Source organism: Gopherus evgoodei, chromosome 8 (assembly GCF_007399415.2).
Source record: "Gopherus evgoodei ecotype Sinaloan lineage chromosome 8, rGopEvg1_v1.p, whole genome shotgun sequence".
Classification (NCBI taxonomy): domain Eukaryota; kingdom Metazoa; phylum Chordata; order Testudines; family Testudinidae; genus Gopherus; species Gopherus evgoodei.
In genome coordinates, this window is record NC_044329.1 from 79,492,856 (window position 1) to 79,513,476 (window position 20,621).

Sequence of the window (20,621 nt, forward strand, 5' to 3'; positions counted from 1 at the left end):
GGTTGAGTAAGTTCATTTGTTAATTCCCTCAACACTCTGAGACATATCATCTGACTCAGCTGATTTGCCTACACACTGGTCATTTTCATCAAGTTTCCGGTCCCCCCGCCCCAGTAGGTAGCTATAGCTGTAGCTGCAGATAGGTTAGACCATTCACTTTACTGAACAGAGCGATTCCACGCAGGTCGAGCGGATCACCCCGAGAATGAAGGTGACCCGCAAGGATTCTACGTGCTCTGCAAAGAAAAAATCAGCCTGGTCTGTAAGACAACAAATAAATAGAAGCAGAGTGAAACAATTCAGACAAAAGACCTGATATGCACACTGTGTGACTGTTTCAAAATGGATTACTGTTTGCAAACCCCATCTTTGCGATGCACACAGAACGGGTTCTAAATGTGACTACATGGCACACACTAAAACGAAGAGAGAACCATGACCATTCCCTTTCGTTTGAATGAATCAAATACTGTACACACAGCGTCTCTTTCCCTTCAGCACCAACCCAAGAAACAAACGGCGCTACAGCAGATCTTCAGAGAGAAAAGAAGGGGCAATGCAAGAGACCAGCCCCCACCCCACTCCCTCGGGTTTTACAAGCAAAGAGAGCGAGTCACCTGTTATTTATGTTTAGCAGCAGCCAGGTAACCCCCTCGCACCCCCGTATTAGTGATTAGCACAGAAACCAAAAGCCTTTACCTTAATTCTCACGTAGCAGTGGGTGCCCAGGGAGGGATCACTGAGGCAGGCTGGAGGATTCTCCCGGATGAACCGCTGGAAGGTCTTGCCTGGACTCCTTCCTATGCTCCACAAAAGTTTCAGCAGCTCTATGCAGGCGCAGACGGCGCAGTAGCTATACACCAGCGCCCAAAAGAGCAGAGCCCTGACCGTCACCATGAACCCGCCCGGGAGCCACGGTAAACAACCAGCGGGGCTCGCCATTAGGCGGCGGCTGCTCCTCAATCCTCCCTCCCCACCAGCGTCAGGGGATGGGCTCCGCGGCAGGGAGCCCAGCCCAGCCAAGCCACCGGCACGTCTGCCTCACGCCAGCAGCAGGGAGCCGGCCAGCAGCAGCCGGCGTGACCGAGAGCAGCCAGGCAGGAGGCTGGCTGCTGCAGCCGGGCGGGGCAGCGCCACATGGGGGGCAGGCACAGGGTCCTCGGCTCCCTCCCAGCCCCGGCCCCCCACCAGTGGGAATGGCGCAGAGGGCCCCCCGCAGCCCCCGGCTCCAAGGCAGCTGCCAACAACCCGGCGCAGGTCAGCCGCAAGCAGCCCCGTGCGCTGCGCACCTACCTTGGCAGAGGTAGCACCCCCTGTGCCCCAGCCAGGCGCCGTCAGCCCGGCCTGCGGCCACGCCCGGGGAAGTCAAGGATCTTCTACACCCAGAACCAGGGGACAGCCCCGCCCCGAGCCTCCAGCGTCCAGGCTGGACTTGGGGGACTCAGCCAGCCCAGGGGAGCTCACTCATCACCTGCTCTGAGTGTCTCACCAGCACCCCCCTTTTGAGCTAGGAAAAATGTCCTTGTGCTCAGCTGCGACATTAAGTGACCTTAGCTAAGTCCCTTAGAAAGTCAGTGGCAGAGCTGGAAATTAAGTCTACTCTAGTCTCTGTCCCCCAGCAGAGTCTTAACCACAGCCCTATCCCTTATCGGCCTTGGCTTTCTGCTCTGTGGGCAAGGCCCTGTGTTGAACAGGAGTACACAGAAGCACAGGTTACTGCATCAGTGTACACTGGGTTTTAAATTCTTACCTATACTAAATTTAAGTTTTCATTATAATATTAAATGCCCAACTCATAATGAAAATATGATCCATAAACTGATGTGGGGATGTAGGTTTAAGGTTGCAGCCCTACAAACAATGGCTCTAAGAGAAGTGAGCTGCTCTTAATTTATCTGAATGGGTATTAAACCTGAAATCTGAAACAGTCCCTTCTGTGTTAGGGACAGTCAGACAGTAGATCTATAATGGTTGAGTACCTATCAGCTCCCTTCCTGGGAGTGTAATTTGCTAGAGCAGAGGAAGATAGACGTTAGTGGCTGTTAGGAGTCAGGAGCAGACAGCTGGAAGGTAGGAAGTGCTAAAGTGTAATGGGGATTCTGCAATCTTTTATGTACTTTGTGGCAAGTTGTCTTCCCCTCTTTTTCCAATTATATTAAAATAGTACAATCATATTCTGATCCTGATTGGGGCTGCTACATACTAGGCACAAAAAACCCAACAATTTTTAAAGATAAAGATCAATCTGGCTCTTAAAATGTTACCCAGAACTACAAGCATTTTAGTTCTAAAAAATTTCTTTGGGTACAAAATATGAACGATTAGGTAAATACTCCAGCTTGCCTGCTTTTCAAGCAATCTCAACTTTTTTGTTCCTGTATTTTATAGTAAACATTTTTAACCAAGTAAATGCAGGTTAAGTGAACAGAATTTGGCCAGCGAAAGTGTAGGTCAAGTACAGAAAATGCAAAAGTTCCACAACTGTAGTTCTTTAAATACAAATTATTTCCACAGATAATATAGATGGTCACTTTTACAAGGTCTTTGCAGAAGTCCAGTTTTTTTTTTATTAAATAACACATTTGTGTGTTAATTAAAAAGTGATATCTTCACTGTTTAATAAAAATAAAATGCTTTTGAAGAGACAAAGTTACTATGGTTTGGATAACTTCTCCAAAGTATTTAACACCACATGTAAATGCAGTGTATAACCAGAAACAGCCAGTGAAAATAAGAAAAGAAATCAGCTGTGGGCAATATATTTTTAAAAAGCTTCTGGAATAGTTCTGAAAAATAATTGCTTTTAAAAGTTCTAAACTCAAAAACAGGGAGGTACAGATATTCCAAAAAACATCTCTACAATGTATTTTAAGTAGTAACATGTATATGCAATCAAACAGGACCATGCTCAACTAGCTAGCAACAAGTAGATTTGACAGATTATAAATGCAAGCAACAAAAATACCCTGTGATCTTGTGTGTCAATGCATACTTTTAATATTTAACAGTGCTATGCAAATTAAACACACACGACAGCAGTTTACAGCTCTTCAAAGTGGTCTAAACAATATTTATGTATCTCAACAGTATAGCACACATATTTAGCCACTTGTATCATTCTTTTGGGTACAGTGTCACTCAAGGACTGTGGCCAGGGTTGCAACTTTTTCCAGTGTCCAAAATTCCACTAAAGATTTTCTTCAAAAGTTGCCATTATATCACTCTGCAGGTTCATGTCAATGGTACCAGTCATCTACAGGAAAGTGAAACAACAGGTTTCATAATAAGAATTATCACAGACAAAAGGAATACCATAATGAGTGAGAAAAATCTCTTCTAAACTACTAAAGTGACAGCACATCTATTGCTTGTTTATAGTGGCATCCACAATGATAACACTAGACATTATCCAAACTGCATTAAAAGAAATTAAAAAAAATTGAAAGTAACATGTCCACTTCCTTTTCTCATCATTGCAGGTGGACTTTCAGTATGTATTTAAAACATTCTTTTAAAAAAAAAGTCACAGCCACAGGCTGACATCAATCACTTCATGGTATCAGGTGCAAGACTTAAAGAATTTGATAGTTGGAAGTGAATTGAAAAGGCAAATACTTCTGATTAGAAAGACATTTCTGTAACCAATGGTGATGGGAGAGAAAGATAAGATGTTTATTTACCTACTCTAATAGGGCTAGAGGGAATTTCTCTTGTTTTAAATTTGATCTGTAATACCAACATTAAGTTCAAAACAGACATATTAAGGGAGCACAGATGGACAACTTACAAGACTTCTGCTCTGAGATATTCAGAGACCAGAATTCTTGTAACCTTAAATTTTGCTGTCTCTTAATGTTCTGATCTGATGAGCACTGTCGGACACACACACACAGAATGTTTTGTTTTTGTAGGATTATTCTGCTGCACAATCATTGATGTTACTATGTCTGCTTTTTGTGCATGTGTATATCCTTGAAGAGTCTGATGGCTGTCAACATTTGAAAGTTTCAGATTAAGGTAGGGTGTGAATTTAAAGTGCAATACCTATTCCAGAGTAGTTTACCCTGTGGACACACTAATTCATTTTGGATTAACCTAAACTGGAAAAGGACACTCTTATTCCAGAATTAGAGTGTCTATCCAGAAAACTATTCTGGAACACGTATGGTGGAATAGCTATTCCACAATAGCTAATCTGGAAACTCTGGAGAGCCTAGAGTTGCAGATGCCGAGAACCTGATCCAAAGTCCATTGTAGTGAATGGGGGTCTTTCCATCAACTTCAGTGAGCTTTGGAGCAGGCTGTAAAAGACAGGTGATTGTAGTGACATTTACACTTTCTAAAAAAGATTAGGTTACACCAACTTATCCAAAACTTTACTGAAATATCAATGAAATGCCAAGTTTAGATAAAAGTATTTTGCAGATTGAGGAGTCAGCTGTGGTTTAGCCAAGCTACATTTCTTACATGGGAGAGACTTTTCCAAATCATTGGGTTAAAAGACTGGAGTAATATATCCTGACAATCAGACTTACATCATAAGGAAGAGGCATGTTCCAGTTTTGAAAGAAACTTGGCAAACAGATTACTTAAATTGTAAATTAATGTAGTGCTTGTGAAGAGTGCCAGCTAGAGTTGATAACTGTTTATGAAGGACGTTCTTTGGAACAGGAACTTTGCATGGGCAGCAGCAGCAGCAGCATAAGCTTCCCTACATGACTTCCAGGGTGACAGTGTATTCTGAGTAACCTTTTCAAAGGGAAAGAATCTTTCAGCCTCTGTACCCAGCAAAGGCCAAAGTTCTAAATGAGAGTGACAGAGGTGCCAATTTAGCCCTGACAAAATATCCTAATCAATCACATTTATTGTTCCATGATAATTTACTCTTAGAAGTTTTCCCTTAAGAGTATCCCAGAGGTAAAAGGAATTTGAGTTATTGGATCAACTACAGTCAGTTTACTTTAGGATGCAAAAGAACACTAGACAGAGATTCATCCACTTGCAGTGGGCCCTGTATAACACCATAAAAGCCCCTTAACCAGCTAGGGAAGAATTTCCCACCTTGCATTATCCACACTAGCCTCTTTCATTAATCCTGGGGATAAGTAGGCAAGCTGGGACCTGGAAGAGCACACAGTACTATGAGGATTTCATGCTGCTGTGGGCAGTAGAGTAACCTATACCACCAGCCCCTGGAGCAGCCCAAAATTGGAACGGCACAAAAGTGACTTAAGCCACCACTGATCCTCGCACCTCCCTTTTCCCATTACTCTGTATTTCTGTGTTGTGCCTCCTGGAGGTGTAGCACAGAATCTTAAGCCTCAAACTTTACTTACTGGGACAGATCCTCAGCTATTTTAAATCAGCATAATTCCATAAATGAATCTACAATGATTTATGCTAGCTAAGGATCTAGTCCACCTTATTTTGTGCTATTTTTTAAGTAAAGCAAAAGTTAATAGTTGAAAAAAGTTCCATGACTTACAGCTTCTCTCCGCCTGCGCTCTTGCTCCATTTTTCTAGCCAGGTTACGGTCTTTGACAAGACCTTTCTGGATATTTTGTTGAACCTCAGGTGGTTGTTGCTGTTCGCTGTTTGGCCTCTCTTTTTGTGGCTCTTCATTGGCTTTCATTCCAGTGGATTCCAGTTCTGCTCTTTCGTGGGCCCTTAAGAAGTAAAATAAAATGTCTGATTCTTTTGTTTCCTCAGCATTATTTCTGTAGCCTTAACACATGTCAACTGAACAAAAGCATCTGTTAGTAGCTTAATCAGCACTTACCTAGTACACAATACTTTAAATGCGGTCCAACAATATGTATTGCACATGTTCATTAATTATATAAAGCTTCCCCCCAAATATAAGCATTATGTGGCAATATTTTTGTTTTTAAAATGGGAAGCAATGGAATAAGCACCATTGACACTCCCCACCACAAACCTATATGGAGATTGTATATTTCTTTTAGGTGAACTAAGTTTTGTGTACAAAGAATATAAAATGGGGATTTTCTTACCTGTGAGTCAGGTAGGGGAAATGTCAGAAGCCAGTCTAGACTCATGGCTTCTGCCTTGTTTCTCTTTGACTGGCCAATCTGATAGAAAAAAATCTCTATCAAGTGACCCCCTGCTGCCTAAAATAGGGCAAGCCACTCCAATGACTTATTCGACTGATGCCTCTCTTCTATTCAAAGTGAGGGGCATGGCATGGGGCAGAGAGCAGTCTCATCCTGTGAGTGGCTTATCGTTGGAGGACTTGCAAAGCCGGAAAAAGGCATTTTTGAGGGGCATGGCAGGCAATGGAGAGGAGCTGTCAGCCCATGAATTATGGAGGCTTGCCAACAGCACTGTCAGCTCTGACAGGTGTCTAGATTTGGCAGTGCACTGACTGCATGTTAAGATGGATGCAACACACTGGTGCAGATTCAGTGGAGATGTAGGGCCTATCCCTACATGTTTTAGGAATAGAATTTTGTTACAGCTCTGCCACAGGTGGTTCTGTTACAGCAGTGTAGGTGCAAAAATGCAAATATCTTGAATTTAAAGCAGATAGCTAGTCTTGATTAACTCCATGTATGGATCCTCTTATTCCAGAATAAGAACACATCCACACAGAGCTACTCAGAAATAGCTATTTCAGAATATCTCCCAATGTAGATGAGTCCTAAATTGCTTATGACTGATTCTCTTATGGCTACTGATGCAGTTGCTCATTACACATCCTTAAATAATTGTATTATCAGCTTAACAGACAGACAGACTGCTGAGTCACACTTTCATGGACAAACCAACATAGCATATTTCAAAGGAGTCATGTGGTACTTTATGAATAAACTGATTCCTTACTGGTTTAAAGTCTTTTTTTTTTTTTAATAGAAATTAACTTAATTCTACACAGCCATCCAAGAATCCAGTTGACAGGCACTTGATACAAACAAAACAAAGTGGACATGCAAAATTGGGTCATTTTTCTACTCAGTTATAAGGAATTACAAACCTCTCTTTTTCTTGAGAGGGGTTTTTCCCTTTCCACTTGGCTTGTTCCAGTTGTCTCTTTAGCTCTTGTGCTCGCTCAGTTTCTTCCTTTTCTAGTGCTGCTTTCCTGAACTGTTTGAAATTCTCCAGAGATGCCTTTATGGGAACTGGAAGTGCCATCTTTTTACATAAATTTATCCAGGAGTCTGCATTCTTAATTCTGATGTCCTGAAATTTAAAAAGTGACTAATTCACATAATAGTTTGTGATATTAATCTGCATCTTTTGTAAACAAATCACTTAGTCCTTACTATACTCACAGAACACTTGGTTTTCACTGGACATTTTCACTCATAAGATGCAAAACACAACTTTTTCAGTGCAGTTTTCAAATAGGAACGTTTTATTAGATATAAACTTTCAACAAATTTTGTTGCAGATATTCTAAGTGTGCTTTCTCAAATAATGCCACTCTGTAGAAAAATGGATTACTAGCAATAGACATATCTGTTAAATATCTTCCCCAGATCCTCCCCTATTAGGGCATATGCACCAGATTTTCTAGACCCAGAATGAGATGCATACAGGACTGCTTCTCTCTCTCTCTCTCTCCCCCTCCCCTCCCCCTGCCCCATTGGCAATATTTTCCTCCCGCATAACTCCCATCTCAGTTCTATGAAAGCTCCTATCAGGCCTGCAGTTAAAAAAAAAATATGAAAAAAGGGGGAAATGGTTGGATGCACGTAGATCTGTGAGAGGTATCCTAGTTCTCTGTAGGGGGATTTCCTTTGTAAAGTCTATGCACAATATTAGGTTAACAAACAGTACTTTTAGAGACGTTTTTATGTAATCAGTCAAACAAAATAAGATTTTCATATCTGCCTTGGGATCTGAATCCAAATATTAATAGTTGAAGAAAATATAAGCTCGTGGAACAATGGAAATTTACTAAGGACTAGTCTACAGACTCTACACTACCACGCTACAGCAGTACTGTATCTGGTGAAGATGTGCTATTCTGACAAGAGAGCACTATCTTATTGACATAATTACTCCACCTCAACGATAGGTGGAAGCCATGTCAGTGGGAGAACATCTCCTGCCAACATAAAGCAGTGTCTACACCTCACTAAGTAGCTGCAACTTATGTCGCTCAGGGGTGGTTTTTTCTCACCCCTGAGCGATGCAAGTTACATCAACATAAGTGGTAGCATAGACAAGCCCTATATTAATACTTAAGAGTGGAGTGTGTTGACAGGAATTCTAGAAACATTTACCAGGATTAAACATACCTCTTCAGGGTCTAGGAACCACCAGGCCCACAACTTATGGGGACAACTAAAACTAGCACTTATGCAAATATTATCGAGTATCAACTTTTCCTGCAGCAGCAAGTTGGCAGGAACTGGAAGATCCCCTTTCCCTGCCATTTTCTAAAAATAAGCCAGTGCAGTTCAGGAATACTGAAAAACAACTTTTTTACTAACCCCTCCCCAAATCCTCAAGCAGGTCCCATGCATAGTAGTGGGATCATCATCAGTTATTTAACTTTTTTTTGTGGTGTAGAGGTATGAAAAATTCTTTCCTAGTCCCACATGAAAGTTTGAACTCCAGCACTATTAGAGGCATTTTCTCAAGTATTGCTATGACCTAGTATTGTGTAATGTGGAGGAGATGTATGCAAGTATTAGAAAACCCTACACCCTGAAAAGAGTCAAACCACATTAGTTAACAGCATAGTACAGGTGCACAAGTTTTGAAGTCCGAGTCCTTTGTTTTGATATGTTAACTTTATGATGTGAAATCCTAGAAATATAGGGCTGGAGAGGCCCTCAAGAGGTCATCTAGTCCACCTATCACCCCCATATTGAGGCAGGGTTAAGTATACCTAGACTATCCTTGAAGGATATTTGTCTAAGCGGTCTTAGAAATCTCCAGTCACTGTGATTCCATAACCTTCCTAGGTAACGTGTTCAAGTGTTTAACTATCCCTTATAGTTATTTCCTAATTTCTAACTTAAATCTCCCTTGATGTAACCTAAGCTGATTACTATTTTGCCTACCCTTGGTGGATATGGAGAACAAATTGGTCACCAAACTCAATGTATATGAAGACTTACGTGTTTCCCCCCCCCGCTCTCTTCTCTAAATATGTCCAATTCTTTAATTTTTCTTCATAGTTCACGTTTCCTAAACTTATTTTTGTTGCTATCCTTTGGTGTGTCTGTCTCTTCCCTCCCTCCCAATTTGTCCACATCTTTCTTAAAGCATGGGGCCCGAAACTGGCCAGAGTACTCCAGCTGAGGCCTCACCAATGCCAATATTATAGAGCATACTTGCTTCCATTGTCTAGGTCATTAATAAAAATATTTACCACTTTCTGACTCATGACAGACCACCACTTGTACGTGCTCCCATTTTGATAGCAATCCATTGAGAACTACTTTGAGTACAGTCTTTCAACCAGTTGTGCACCCACTTTTAGTAATTTCATCTAGACTATATTTCTTTAGATTGCTTATGAGATCATCAGGTGGGACTGTGTTAACAGCCTTACTAGAGTCCCGATAGATGTCTATTGCTTCCCCCCCCCCGCATACACACCCCACTAGGCCAGTTACCCTATCAAAGAAGGAAATTAGATGGATTTGACATGATTTATTCTTGACAAATCTCTGTTGATAGTTCATCACCCAGTTATGCTCTAGGTTTAAAATAAATTGTGTATTTGTTGCAGTATCTTTCTTGGTATTGCAATTAGGATGATGGGTGTATAAATTCCCCAGATCCTCCTGTTCAAAGTTAGGTAGGGTTTGTCCTTCTTCAGTTCTCTGGGACCTCCCCTGTCCTCCATGGAGTTCAGATAATTGCAATAGTTCGGAGACTGCTTTGGCTAGTTCCTTAAGTACTCTAGGGTAAATTTCATCAGACCCTGCTGACTTGAATACATCTACCTTATCTAAACATGTTCTTTCCCTATTCTGGCCTAAGAGCCTTCCACTTCGTTGTGAATATTAATTGTGTTAAGCATCTGGTCACAGTAGAACATGACATAAAACAGCATAAACCAATAGAAAAAAATAGGACATGGAATAGAAACATGTGCTTGAGTGCTTGGAAGATGGATTTCAACAGCTCCCAAGGTCTGTGAGACAATGAACACATAAGCCATAGAAGTCACTTGAGAAGATTCCTAGATAAGATGCTACTGCTTTATAATAAACTTTAAAGATCTTCAAATAAGATATGCAAAATTTTTCCTTGAGTCTTAAGGACATCCAAAAAAAAAAAAAAAAAAAGACAATATTCCTACCTTTTTAGGAAGAATTTGAAGTGTAGAATCTAGTGTGTTTTTATCATCAGTGCTGTCAGAATGACCTGTTGGAACAACAGAATAAGCTTTGAGCCATGTGTTGATCATCTGGAAGATGTTTCTATTTCTGGAATGGAAACGCACTGAAAAAGTCCTTTACAAGTTGGTCTCTGCTTTTATTGTTGCGGCAGAGGAGCTCCTGAATTCATCAGTCTCAACTAAGGCAGAAAAAGAAGATGGCTAAAGTGCTTTCACTTTCTTGAGTTAGAAGTTTAAATGTTTGAATAGAGTTTGTAGGTTTTGTTCCACCCTTCATTTTGTGAAGGCTCTCTCTAGAACCTCTACTTTCCCTGTAGAAAGTTAATGTAGGCAGGACAAAAAGCCTTCTTAGAAACTGCAGTGCTTTCTATTTCTAGTTACTAGACTGGGAGAAAAAAAAAATCAAAACTTGTACATTACTCATCTCCTTTCCCCTCCCCCTCCAACAGAGATTGACTCTATCCCTTCTGTGATGTTCCCAGCCTCCTCTAGAGAGGGAGGAGTCCGTTACTTAGTAACCTCACATTCTGCATAAAAGCATATCTCCTGCCAGTTTCCACCTTTTTAAACAAGTAGGTCAGCCAGTAAGGTCTTCTAGTCATGTAAACCCATTTCCACTTCCAGTAGCTCCAGGGTACAGAATGTTTAAGAAATAAAAGGTATGTGCGCTGAGTAATTATCTTATTTGTTACACTGATTGCCTTTCAAAATGAATTATCTATCTGAAAGGCAAACTATAAATTCCATTTCAGTAGCATTCATTTCAACATATATAAATGAAATTTCCTCTCTACTATATGTACTGCAAAAGGAAAACCTCAAAATATCAAGTGTTTTTGCCAAAAAACATTTTTTTTTTGAATTGTGCACTTAGAGTAATATTAGAAATACCTTGACAAGTATGTGGAATTGCAGATGACTAAGTATATTTCAGGCAAAACATACTGAATCAATAGGCAGAATTACCACACAGTAACAGAAGCATTATGCTGCTTTTACCCCGGATATCACTGCTTTTTAGTGCTCAGAAGGGATTTCTGTATCTAGATTGTTAAGTGCTTTGGGGATGGAAGCTAAACCTTTGTTTTTCACAAAGGAACTGCTTTACATCTTGATATAGCACAAAACATAGGTTTAATACTCTTGCACCTTTTTGTGATAAAATGCACCATCATCTACTCCAGGTAACTAAACTGGGTTTCAGGTAACTAAACTGGGTTTCAGTAATTCTATGTAGAATTATTCTTACCAAATGTTTAACAGATTTGATAGCTACAGGATAAAATATTATGTAAGCAGTTATATAAGCATCCTGAGCTCACAAACATGTAGAAAACATTAAGACATTAAAGTGCCTTCGGTGAAAGTTTAAACTGTGGTCTCCAAATGCAATTTTCCAAAAGCAATCTTTACAAGAAGCAAAACATCCCAAGTAGTCTTTTTAAATTAAAGTCAGAAAATGAGCATACTAAACTTAAAATGAGGAAGAGTTTTGGCTAGCCAAATAAAATAGGATATCAAGTCAAGGCAGCCCTATTGATGGGGGTCTGAGCCCTAATATGTCTCACTGATGACCCTTGTAAATTTCTGGACCAGTCTGAACTCAAACTTGTCTGGACAGCTTCTATGAGACCTGGAGAAAGGTCACTATCTTCTTCATGCTTCTCCAGCATGGAGATTTACTTAGATTCAGGGGAACTGGAGGTTCACTTCAAAGCCAATTATGTCCTTCATCACCCTGCTCTTCACCTTGCCCCCACACAAGCATCTGGAATTGTCAAGGTGATGGGAAGCCTGGAGCATAATCTTCAGCAAAAGAGGCTCTGCTGTGAAGACCAGCACTTCATGCACAAGGAGCATTTACTCTTGGTCAGGAGAGGATTTTCCTCAAAGCAGACACAGAGAGCTTCATGGCAGTCTTTCAGAAACCTAGTAGGTGACCTTACTAAGTACCAAGAATTGCTCTTCATCTCCACTTCAAGAGCATGAATGCAAGATGGTAAAACTCAGGCCTTGTAACAAAGCTGCCTGCCTGCAGTCACGAACTGCAAATTGAGGTGCTAGCTCCCACCTGGCATTTTCTGCCTTGGCTTTGACAGCAGAGGTGCTGAATCTCATTACTAATGAGATTCATGAGTCCCAGGCTGTGAGTGCATTGAGGAGCCAGTACTTTGAGCTCACAGTGGCATGGGGTGCTTCTGTAGTGAGGCAGCTCCACCAGGACTTAGAGGACAGCCAAGTTGGCAAGAACAAGAGTGGTGCTAATACTGAGTCCTGGAGCTCAGGAAAGCCACCTTGACTATGTCTAGGAAACAGATGACCATAACAATGTCTAATTAGATTTGCTTTTCTGCAAGATCTCTTGACAAGTGGTTCAGACAAGCGTACGATTCTTTTAAGCAAGTTTTAGGTCGAATTATGTCAGTAAAGATGCACATAGTAGTTCTTAGCACTTATATAGCATCTTTCATCTGAGGATTAAGCAGCACACAAGCTTGTGGAGCAAAGTCCAAGTTGCTTTTATTATTCAAGGAAAACAAACAATTTTCCCCCAGAGTTTTAATAATGGAAAATAAATGTAATAATCTTAGTAGGAAGCTCAGGTTGGGTGACTGGGAAATAGCTCCTATGCTGGTTACTCCTGCAACAGCAAGTCTGGTGCTGATGAATGAGCATTGATCAGAGCTCTCATTTATTTTTTTTAAAACTAAAAACAACAAAACACAAAAAAGAGACATAAGCAAATTAGTGCTCGCACCCCTGTGGCTCAAAAAACTAAGCAACTCATAATATGCCCCTGGGCAAAACCCTTCTCTTACCCTCTCAATCTTGAGATTCTTCCTGCAGCAGCCTTCTTATGTACAAGAACTCCAGCTTTATTGCCCCTTTGTTAGGGCCAGGAACAGAGCATCCCAACTCTGTGATCTTGACAGTGAGGAGGAGAGGAACCATCCTACAGCCCCCTTTACTTGCCAAGTGAGAACTTTAGGAGTGGTGGGTGAAAAGGTAGAGAAGGATTGAAGGAAAAGATTGAAGGGGACAGAACTAAGAGGGATAGAGAAGTAGGGATATGGGGAAGATAGGCAATGAGGAAGGAAAAGGTTGAGAGGAAAAAGGAAGAGCAAACCATTCAGACAAAGAAAAGATGGGAACAGGAATGGAAGAAGAGAATGAAAGACCAGTGTTTTCCAAAAAAAATTTATATAGATTGCTATAAGATGTACCTGTCATTTTGAAACACATTAAAGCAAGGGCCTTGCCTTGAAGTTTACAGTTGAACAGCATGTGGGTAATAATTCAAAAGCAAAGAGGCGTTCACACATTGTCATTGAGGATTGTGCACTGAATTATAATTCATGTAAAACTGATACCAAGTACTGTAAAGTGGTAGGCGCTTTTTAGCATACATAAAGTACATTATTGGTACTAAGTAAGTGTTGCAGTATAGAAGGGCAGGGTTAAGACTGCAGTGTGAAAGCATTGTTTTGGTATAATTAAGTTCGTTAGTTAACCCTAAATTTCTAACACTATTCATTGACAATCTTCACTGCTAATTGTTTGGAAATAAATATGCTTTTCTGTTTCCACAAAGTTTTGTTTGAAATTTGTTTTATTTATGTTCAAATTAATGGGGACAGGAGGAGGATGTCTTCAGTGCATTGTTAGTTTGGGGCACAACTCAAGCTAATTCAGCTCTTGTTCACACAAAATTTTCTAGCCTAGGGCTTGAGTTTGAAGTAGCTAGCTCATCAAGGGAGGTGGGTTGGAGCTCAAGGGGAGCTGAAGCTCAAGCTACTATTGCAGTGGGGACTCAGTTTGAGAACTGTTAAGCCATCCCCTGCAGAAATACAGGATCTCCAGCTCAATACCTATTTGAAAGTCTGAAGTGAGTAAGAACTTTATGTTCTAGAGACAGGTTATTGCCAGACCCTTTACCAGGATCCTCCTTCAACCCTACTGTACTAATTGCTCAGTGGTTTATGGGCTACTTTTAATATATTGCCCAGGAAATATGAAGCCATCAGATCATCTTTTTCAGCAGAATTCCCTACTCATGACTGCATTGCAGAACTTTAGAAGGAAATGAAGTGCTGCAGTGGACATACTGATACCTGTAGCCCCTGCTCTTTCAATAGTGATGCAAGACTGAAGCAGTATTTTATCAATTTGTTTCTACAGTAGGGAAAATTCTTGGGCATTTGTTTATTTTGGCAGATCTCTGCTATCCACAAAAGCCAGATAATAAAGAGTAAGCCACCTGGAGACACTCCAGGGAGTAGCAGTAGAGAATCCTTTTAAAGTTCAGCAAAAAGTTTTACTATTATGTAACAGGGCATCACTGGAATGAATTTTTATTTAACTAGTCCAAGCTTTCTGAATTAAGCTATTTGTCTCCGCTACTAGACTGCAGGGAAAGTTAAGCCTTTTCAAATTTAAGGTCATTAGCTTCATATAGTCTTCGTAACAGATACAACCAGAATGAGGACTGGACATCCATTTTTACTTAGCTTTATGTAAATTGTTAAGTGAATCAACACAACAACAAAGTGGATCAGGAAAAATAGTCACAGTACTGTTTGCATGCAGTACTAATTAGTGAACAAATATTACAGTTAGTATTACTTTATTTTGACCAACATACCGTGAAAGTTCACATATACATTTATTTCAAGGGTATGCTCCTGATCTCAGTTACATTTCTAATAAGACCATACATACTTTGTTCTTGATTTATGGATTTTGAGCCAGCAACTCCCCCAGAAACATTGTTTTGAAGAATATTTAATTTTCCAGATTCTTTGCCATCACTCATTGGAATATCCTGGGAAGATGAACTGGATGCCTAGGAGAGATAAGAAAGTCTTCAAAGTGTACTCTGATCAGTTAATCTGTGCTAGTGATTCCTTCAGCTGTAAAGCTTCTCCTTTCATATCTTGGCATAGAAAGCACAACCCAGCTCCTATTAAAGGCAATTAAGTCACTATTAGATTATGGGAATTAGATTAGACCCATATTGAGCATTTTAGCTGTTCCATTAAGCTCAACCAGCATTTCCAGGAAAACAAAAACTTTGCTCCAGTGTTGTAGGAATACAAGCCTGAAGTGTTGCGATACTAGGTCTACTTATTTTAAAGGAAAAAAGGTTAATTATATGACAATACTTGAGAAATCTATTTGTAGATAAATTAGCATAAATAATGACAATTCACCTCTGTGACAATGTGAGTAGGCTGGCTGACAAAAGGCTGGCATGTCTTTGGAATATTTTGAGGCCTTTGCTGTACTGGTGTGGAGTGCAGTGGAGATATAACTGTGATTATACCTGAGTGGAGGGGGAAAAAATGGAAATTAAATGTGCAACTTCCTGTAATATACAGAGTCAACAAATCTGTAACCTATGCTCAAAATTAGCTCAACAATATTTTAAGACACAGAATAGCCAAGTGTACATTCCAGCTAGATACTTTTTGGGACAGTCATCTATTTTTAGTTAGCTTCCCAGCTGGATAATCAGCTAGCAGCTCATTCAGTTTTATACCAGAGCTGAGGAAGGATGATAAACTTTCAGATTTTGGGCGGGGGCGGCTGTCATTAAATATTTGCAAGATACCTTTAAAAGGTAAGGGATTTAATATTCTTTCCTTTAAACCCAGCTTTACCAATGCAGCATTATGTCCTTTTATCTTGAGTCACTTTTTATAGTCACATTACTCTTTTCTATTTTGCTATTTGAGAGTAGTAAAATGACACCTACTAAAACCACAGTATCTGAAGTGTTGGTAGACTGCATTTCAGCAACCAGGATTCTGCTAAATGTCGCTTGATCTCCATGACATGGAACAAAGGGTGCTCAACACTACACATGTAAGCTATTGCAGGGTCTCTAACCTAAACACTTCCTCCATCCCACCTCCCAGCAAACTCCAAAAAACAAAACAGGAATTCTTGACAAGACAAATACCAATTTGCTTCTCTTGCTATAATGACAGTCTCATGTCAATAATAGCCATTTCATTTTCTGGTGTAAAGATATTACCTGAAGGAGATAGCATGCTTTGTTCAGGTAGTTTAAGTGGACTACGTTGCAAAAGCTGAGGCCACTGTAGTATTTTATGAGAAGGCTGTGTTTCTGATGATCTTTGATTTTGCAAGCTACTAGTAAAAGAAAATGAGGTCTGCACTTCAGGAACAGCATTGCAGGATGTCTTTTGTAAAGACAGTGGTGCTTGCTGCAGGAAGATTTAAATGCAATTAAATATCAAAAATTACCATGCATTTGATAAAAAGTTAACCCTTTATAGCTCTTCACCTTTCCACCTTGGCATTTGAAAGTGATCTACTCCACTTAAAAATACAGTACAAATAATATCTGATGTCACTGGTGCCGTATAGTATGTGTTAGGAATTCGGTAGGTTTGACAGCAGAAAAATGTACTCATTTAAATTAACAGTTTAAACTGAAGTGGCATTAACTCCTGCTGTCTGGTAGATACTTTGATAAATACACTATATTCTAACTCAGATACCAAGTATACTACAGAGGAAGTTGTAGAGACATCAAGACAAATTAAATTTAAGGCCCAGCTTGGTGGCATAGGAGTAGCATTCTATAAGTCTTAGTTTTCCGAGGGAGAGGCCAAGATACATCAGTAGCATGGATCTCACTGTGGAGACATTTGAGCGTCTATCTTGCAAAGGCTACTCAGTAAATAAAGTTAAGCATATGCTTAAGTCTTCGCAGGATCAGAGCCTGAGTGAAAGGCATATTCTAAGAAGAGGTCTTGCATAATCCCTCTATAATGGAAGGTGAATAAATAGCCGCTGAATAAAGAAGGCCATCTGATTTCTCTATGTGGCTAAGTGCTCTGCTCTGAAAGGAGAAGCAGTATATTTGAAGCACAGGAGCAGTACTCAAACTCTTCCAGAAAGTGGGGGGGCAGGGGGAGAAAGGGAATTGAGTCCAGTGTGGGCAAATTGATGTGGAAGTTTTCTTGTAAAAGTACTTTGAAATACTAGCTGCCACCTCTCCTCCCTGCCACACTTCCCATTTGGAATTTTTCCGAGTACATTTGAAGGATGAGCATGGGCAATGGGAGGGTTACATGCAAGTAGTTGCACTGGTATATAAGATGGGTATTCATAGGAGTGGAAAAAGAGTTAAAGAGTTCTACATACACCTCTACCTCGATATAACACTGTCCTCGGGAGCCAAAAAAATCTTACCGCATTATAGGTGAAACTGAGTTATATTCAACTTTCTTTGATCCACTGGAGTGCGCATCCCCACCCCCCCAGAGCGCTGCTTTACCGCGTTATATCCGAATTCATGTTATATTGGGTGGCATTATATTGGGGTAGAGGTGTATTTAGTTTCATGTTAGGCTAGTTCCTCTTAAATCTGTTCATTGTTCAGATGATGCTGTAATGTTTGGGATACTTCCTACATCTGTCACTATATCTGAACTAAATATTTTACTTGAAGATTTGTATGGTTATAGCTAAGATGAGACCTTAGTGTGCTTAGCATGCTTTATTAGGCTGATTCACTTTAATGTGTGAAGAGTTAGACTGTGTTAAAGACACTTAAAAATAAGCCTTGTTAACCATTTTTAGTTAAATGTTGCCTCCATATTTCTCCCCAGCCCCTATTTTTTTCCCCTTTGTCTGTAATGAAGGAAGAGGATCCCCAAATGCTGCTCCCACCCCAGCACCTGGGCTCTAGCCAGAGTGTTTCAGCAATGTGTAACTTTGAACTTCTGCAGCAAACAAACTTTGTTCCTCCCTATGAGTGAGGTAAACAAAATTAGAATCAAATTAAAATGTTCAAAATTTTAGTATCAAACAAACAGAACAAATCTATTTAAGTGATTTCAGCAAACAACAAACAACACTACACAGTGAATGACAAACCTTTTAATCTAGATCCAAAGTTATATGCAATCTAACAAGAGAACTGTGAATTTACCTCCATTTGTTCTTTAGAAGTCACACCATTCTGTCTGGTTCCACTTGACTTTGAGCCTATTTCTGTAATCATAAATAAAGTGAAGTGAGAAACTGTTATAAATCATACAACAGATGTGAATCATACATCAAAACGTTATCTGTATTGCAACAGCACCTAGAGGTCCAAGATCCATTGCTGTGGGAACTGAACGATCGTCCCTGTCCCAGAGAGCTTACTCCTGTTCACAAAGTTAAGCATGTGTGTAACATCACTGAAGTCAATGGGACTCAATGCACAGAATTAAGCACACATATGGGGTCCTAATGGGATCTCTACTTTAGCTGCCATTGCCACTTTAATGTAAATTTTTGTATTGTACAAGTGTAAAAAAACCACAGACTATGGGTGGGATTCAATGTGAAGCAGAACTTCCAACTTAAGTAGAGATTGAGGCTATGGTATTTTGGCATGCTCCAGTGGCTGGAACAGCCCCCAATAGAACTTAAAGCAGCCCTAGACAGCTAGCAGCCTCAAGTACATACCCATCCAAGACCATAGGCACATATTCAGGGCAGGCAGCCCCTCCTGCTACCACAGGCATGCTCTATTTTTAGTGCACTAGCTCAATCAGCTAGCACCTTTATGTCTCCTCGAGCTAGAAGTTACATCTCCAGCTCAAAGTGTAGATATGCCCTTAGAGTATCCATTAACTACATCCATATTTTTATTTCAGATGAAATGGTATATTACAAGAAGTGATTAACAATTAAAATTAGTGTACATGGCTTTCAGAATAGGATATTTTAAATCAATGGCAGCATACAAAATATTTAAAGTGAAAGGCAGCTGTATTTCTAGCTGAAAACTTGCTGTACAAGTGGACTGCATGTTAGCTTTCAATTAACATGATTTCAAGTTCAAAATACATTCTGTATGTTTTTAGACTACTTCTAGTTTTACTTAAAGATTGTCATTCAGTATATGTGAAATAATTAGACATTTGAAGTAGTCGCAGATGGCTCAGTAAAACAAAGTTTCTAAACTTAAGTTTAAACTGCAAGACAGAAGTATCATAGCTTAGTGGCATTCCCAGACCAGTTAGAGTCAATGCCACCTTAAGATGAACTAACTATATTTGAACATAGATGCCTATATAAAACTGGCTGAAATGTGCCAGTCATGAAAATTAATTCCAGCTGCAAGAGAAAAAGTCCTTTACACCAAAGAATATGCTTCCATCTTCCAGGCAACTAACGTAGTTTGGAAGAGCCCAGAAAGTTTCAAAAATTGAGCTTGATGTTCTGGTTTTCACTAACGCTGATAGGGCGATCAGATGTCCTGTTTTTAAAGGGAGAGTCTCGCATTTAAGCCCTACTGCAGATGTCCCTACTTTCTTTAAAATGGGCAAATCGTCTGGTATTTTCTGTCTCCTCCCACCAGTACTGGTGGGTCTTGCTGCTGGCCAGATCCTTGCTCACCAGCTGCCCTCCCACCAGCTGAGCGGGAGCGTCCAGTGGCCGATGATGGTGGTGGGTGTACAAGGCTGGTGGCAGGGTGAAGCTGCAGCATGCAGGCCCAGCCACTGCCCCTGCTGGTCCATCAGCACAGCCCCTGCTGCGTGCGGGCTCTCAGACAGCAGTGCCTCGTCCCATCCCATTTCTGGCCAGTGCTGGCTGCAACGTGCAGCTGCTGGTGCATGCAGACAGGCACTAGGCAGCAGCCAGTTATATGTCGCCTCTATTGCCCACTCATGAGCCTTTATGTGATCCCCCTCTTGCTGTCCTCTCCCTGCTTTGTCCCTTCACCCTCTCCAGCCCTGCTGCTCCCCCATATCGCACGCCCCCCCCCAGCAGAGAACTAGCCCCTGGTCGGAATGCTCAGCTTACCAACAGCCTGGCTGGCAGCCTCCTTCTTTCCCTCACTGCCTCTGGCTGGGCCAGCACCCCAGGAAAGCCCAAGACTTTCTGGCCTGGGGTGCTGGCCAGTAGGAACCAAGCTCTGTGTGTGCCAAAGCCCCGTACAGTGCTGGCATATGGAAGCCTCTCTGCCCCTCAGCTAAGGTCTGGAGAGGTGGGGCGCAATTTCCAACCTGTTCACACCCCGACCCTGCAGGCTCCACAGCAGCGCCACCTCTCCCCCCTCAGCAGGGACTTATCCTTTTCTCACACACCCACCCACCCAGGTTCCCTCCCCAAGGAGCATGGGGCTGCTCCATCCCCTAGGCAACTCTGCTGCTGAGCCATATCTCTGACCAGGCTCACTGAAGCTCCTGCAGCCTGGTTCCCTGGGCCCTGGTGCACAACGCATCCTTAGTGCTTAACCCCTTCCTGCCTGTGCTGTGGGCAGGGG

At 41.0% G+C, this 20,621-nt stretch overlaps 2 protein-coding genes across 2 annotated transcripts in view; both read right to left on the reverse strand.

Annotated features, from left to right (window-relative positions):
- EPHX4 (epoxide hydrolase 4) overlaps window positions 1–1,115 on the reverse strand; it is a 29,078-nt gene extending 27,963 nt beyond the window's left edge. Inside the window, exon 1 of the mRNA XM_030573950.1 lies at window positions 700–1,115. Within this exon, the coding sequence (XP_030429810.1) occupies window positions 700–942 (243 nt within the window). The 5' untranslated portion in view covers window positions 943–1,115. The remainder of the gene's footprint in view (window positions 1–699) is intronic.
- A 2,042-nt stretch (window positions 1,116–3,157) lies between these two features.
- BRDT (bromodomain testis associated) overlaps window positions 3,158–20,621 on the reverse strand; it is a 36,343-nt gene continuing 18,879 nt past the window's right edge. Inside the window, exons 11-18 of the mRNA XM_030572511.1 lie at window positions 18,291–18,352; window positions 16,362–16,554; window positions 15,535–15,647; window positions 15,044–15,167; window positions 10,286–10,350; window positions 6,995–7,200; window positions 5,486–5,666; window positions 3,158–3,253 (exon numbers count right to left, since the gene is read on the reverse strand). Of these exons, the coding sequence (XP_030428371.1) occupies window positions 3,188–3,253; window positions 5,486–5,666; window positions 6,995–7,200; window positions 10,286–10,350; window positions 15,044–15,167; window positions 15,535–15,647; window positions 16,362–16,554; window positions 18,291–18,352 (1,010 nt within the window). The 3' untranslated portion in view covers window positions 3,158–3,187. The remainder of the gene's footprint in view (window positions 3,254–5,485; window positions 5,667–6,994; window positions 7,201–10,285; window positions 10,351–15,043; window positions 15,168–15,534; window positions 15,648–16,361; window positions 16,555–18,290; window positions 18,353–20,621) is intronic.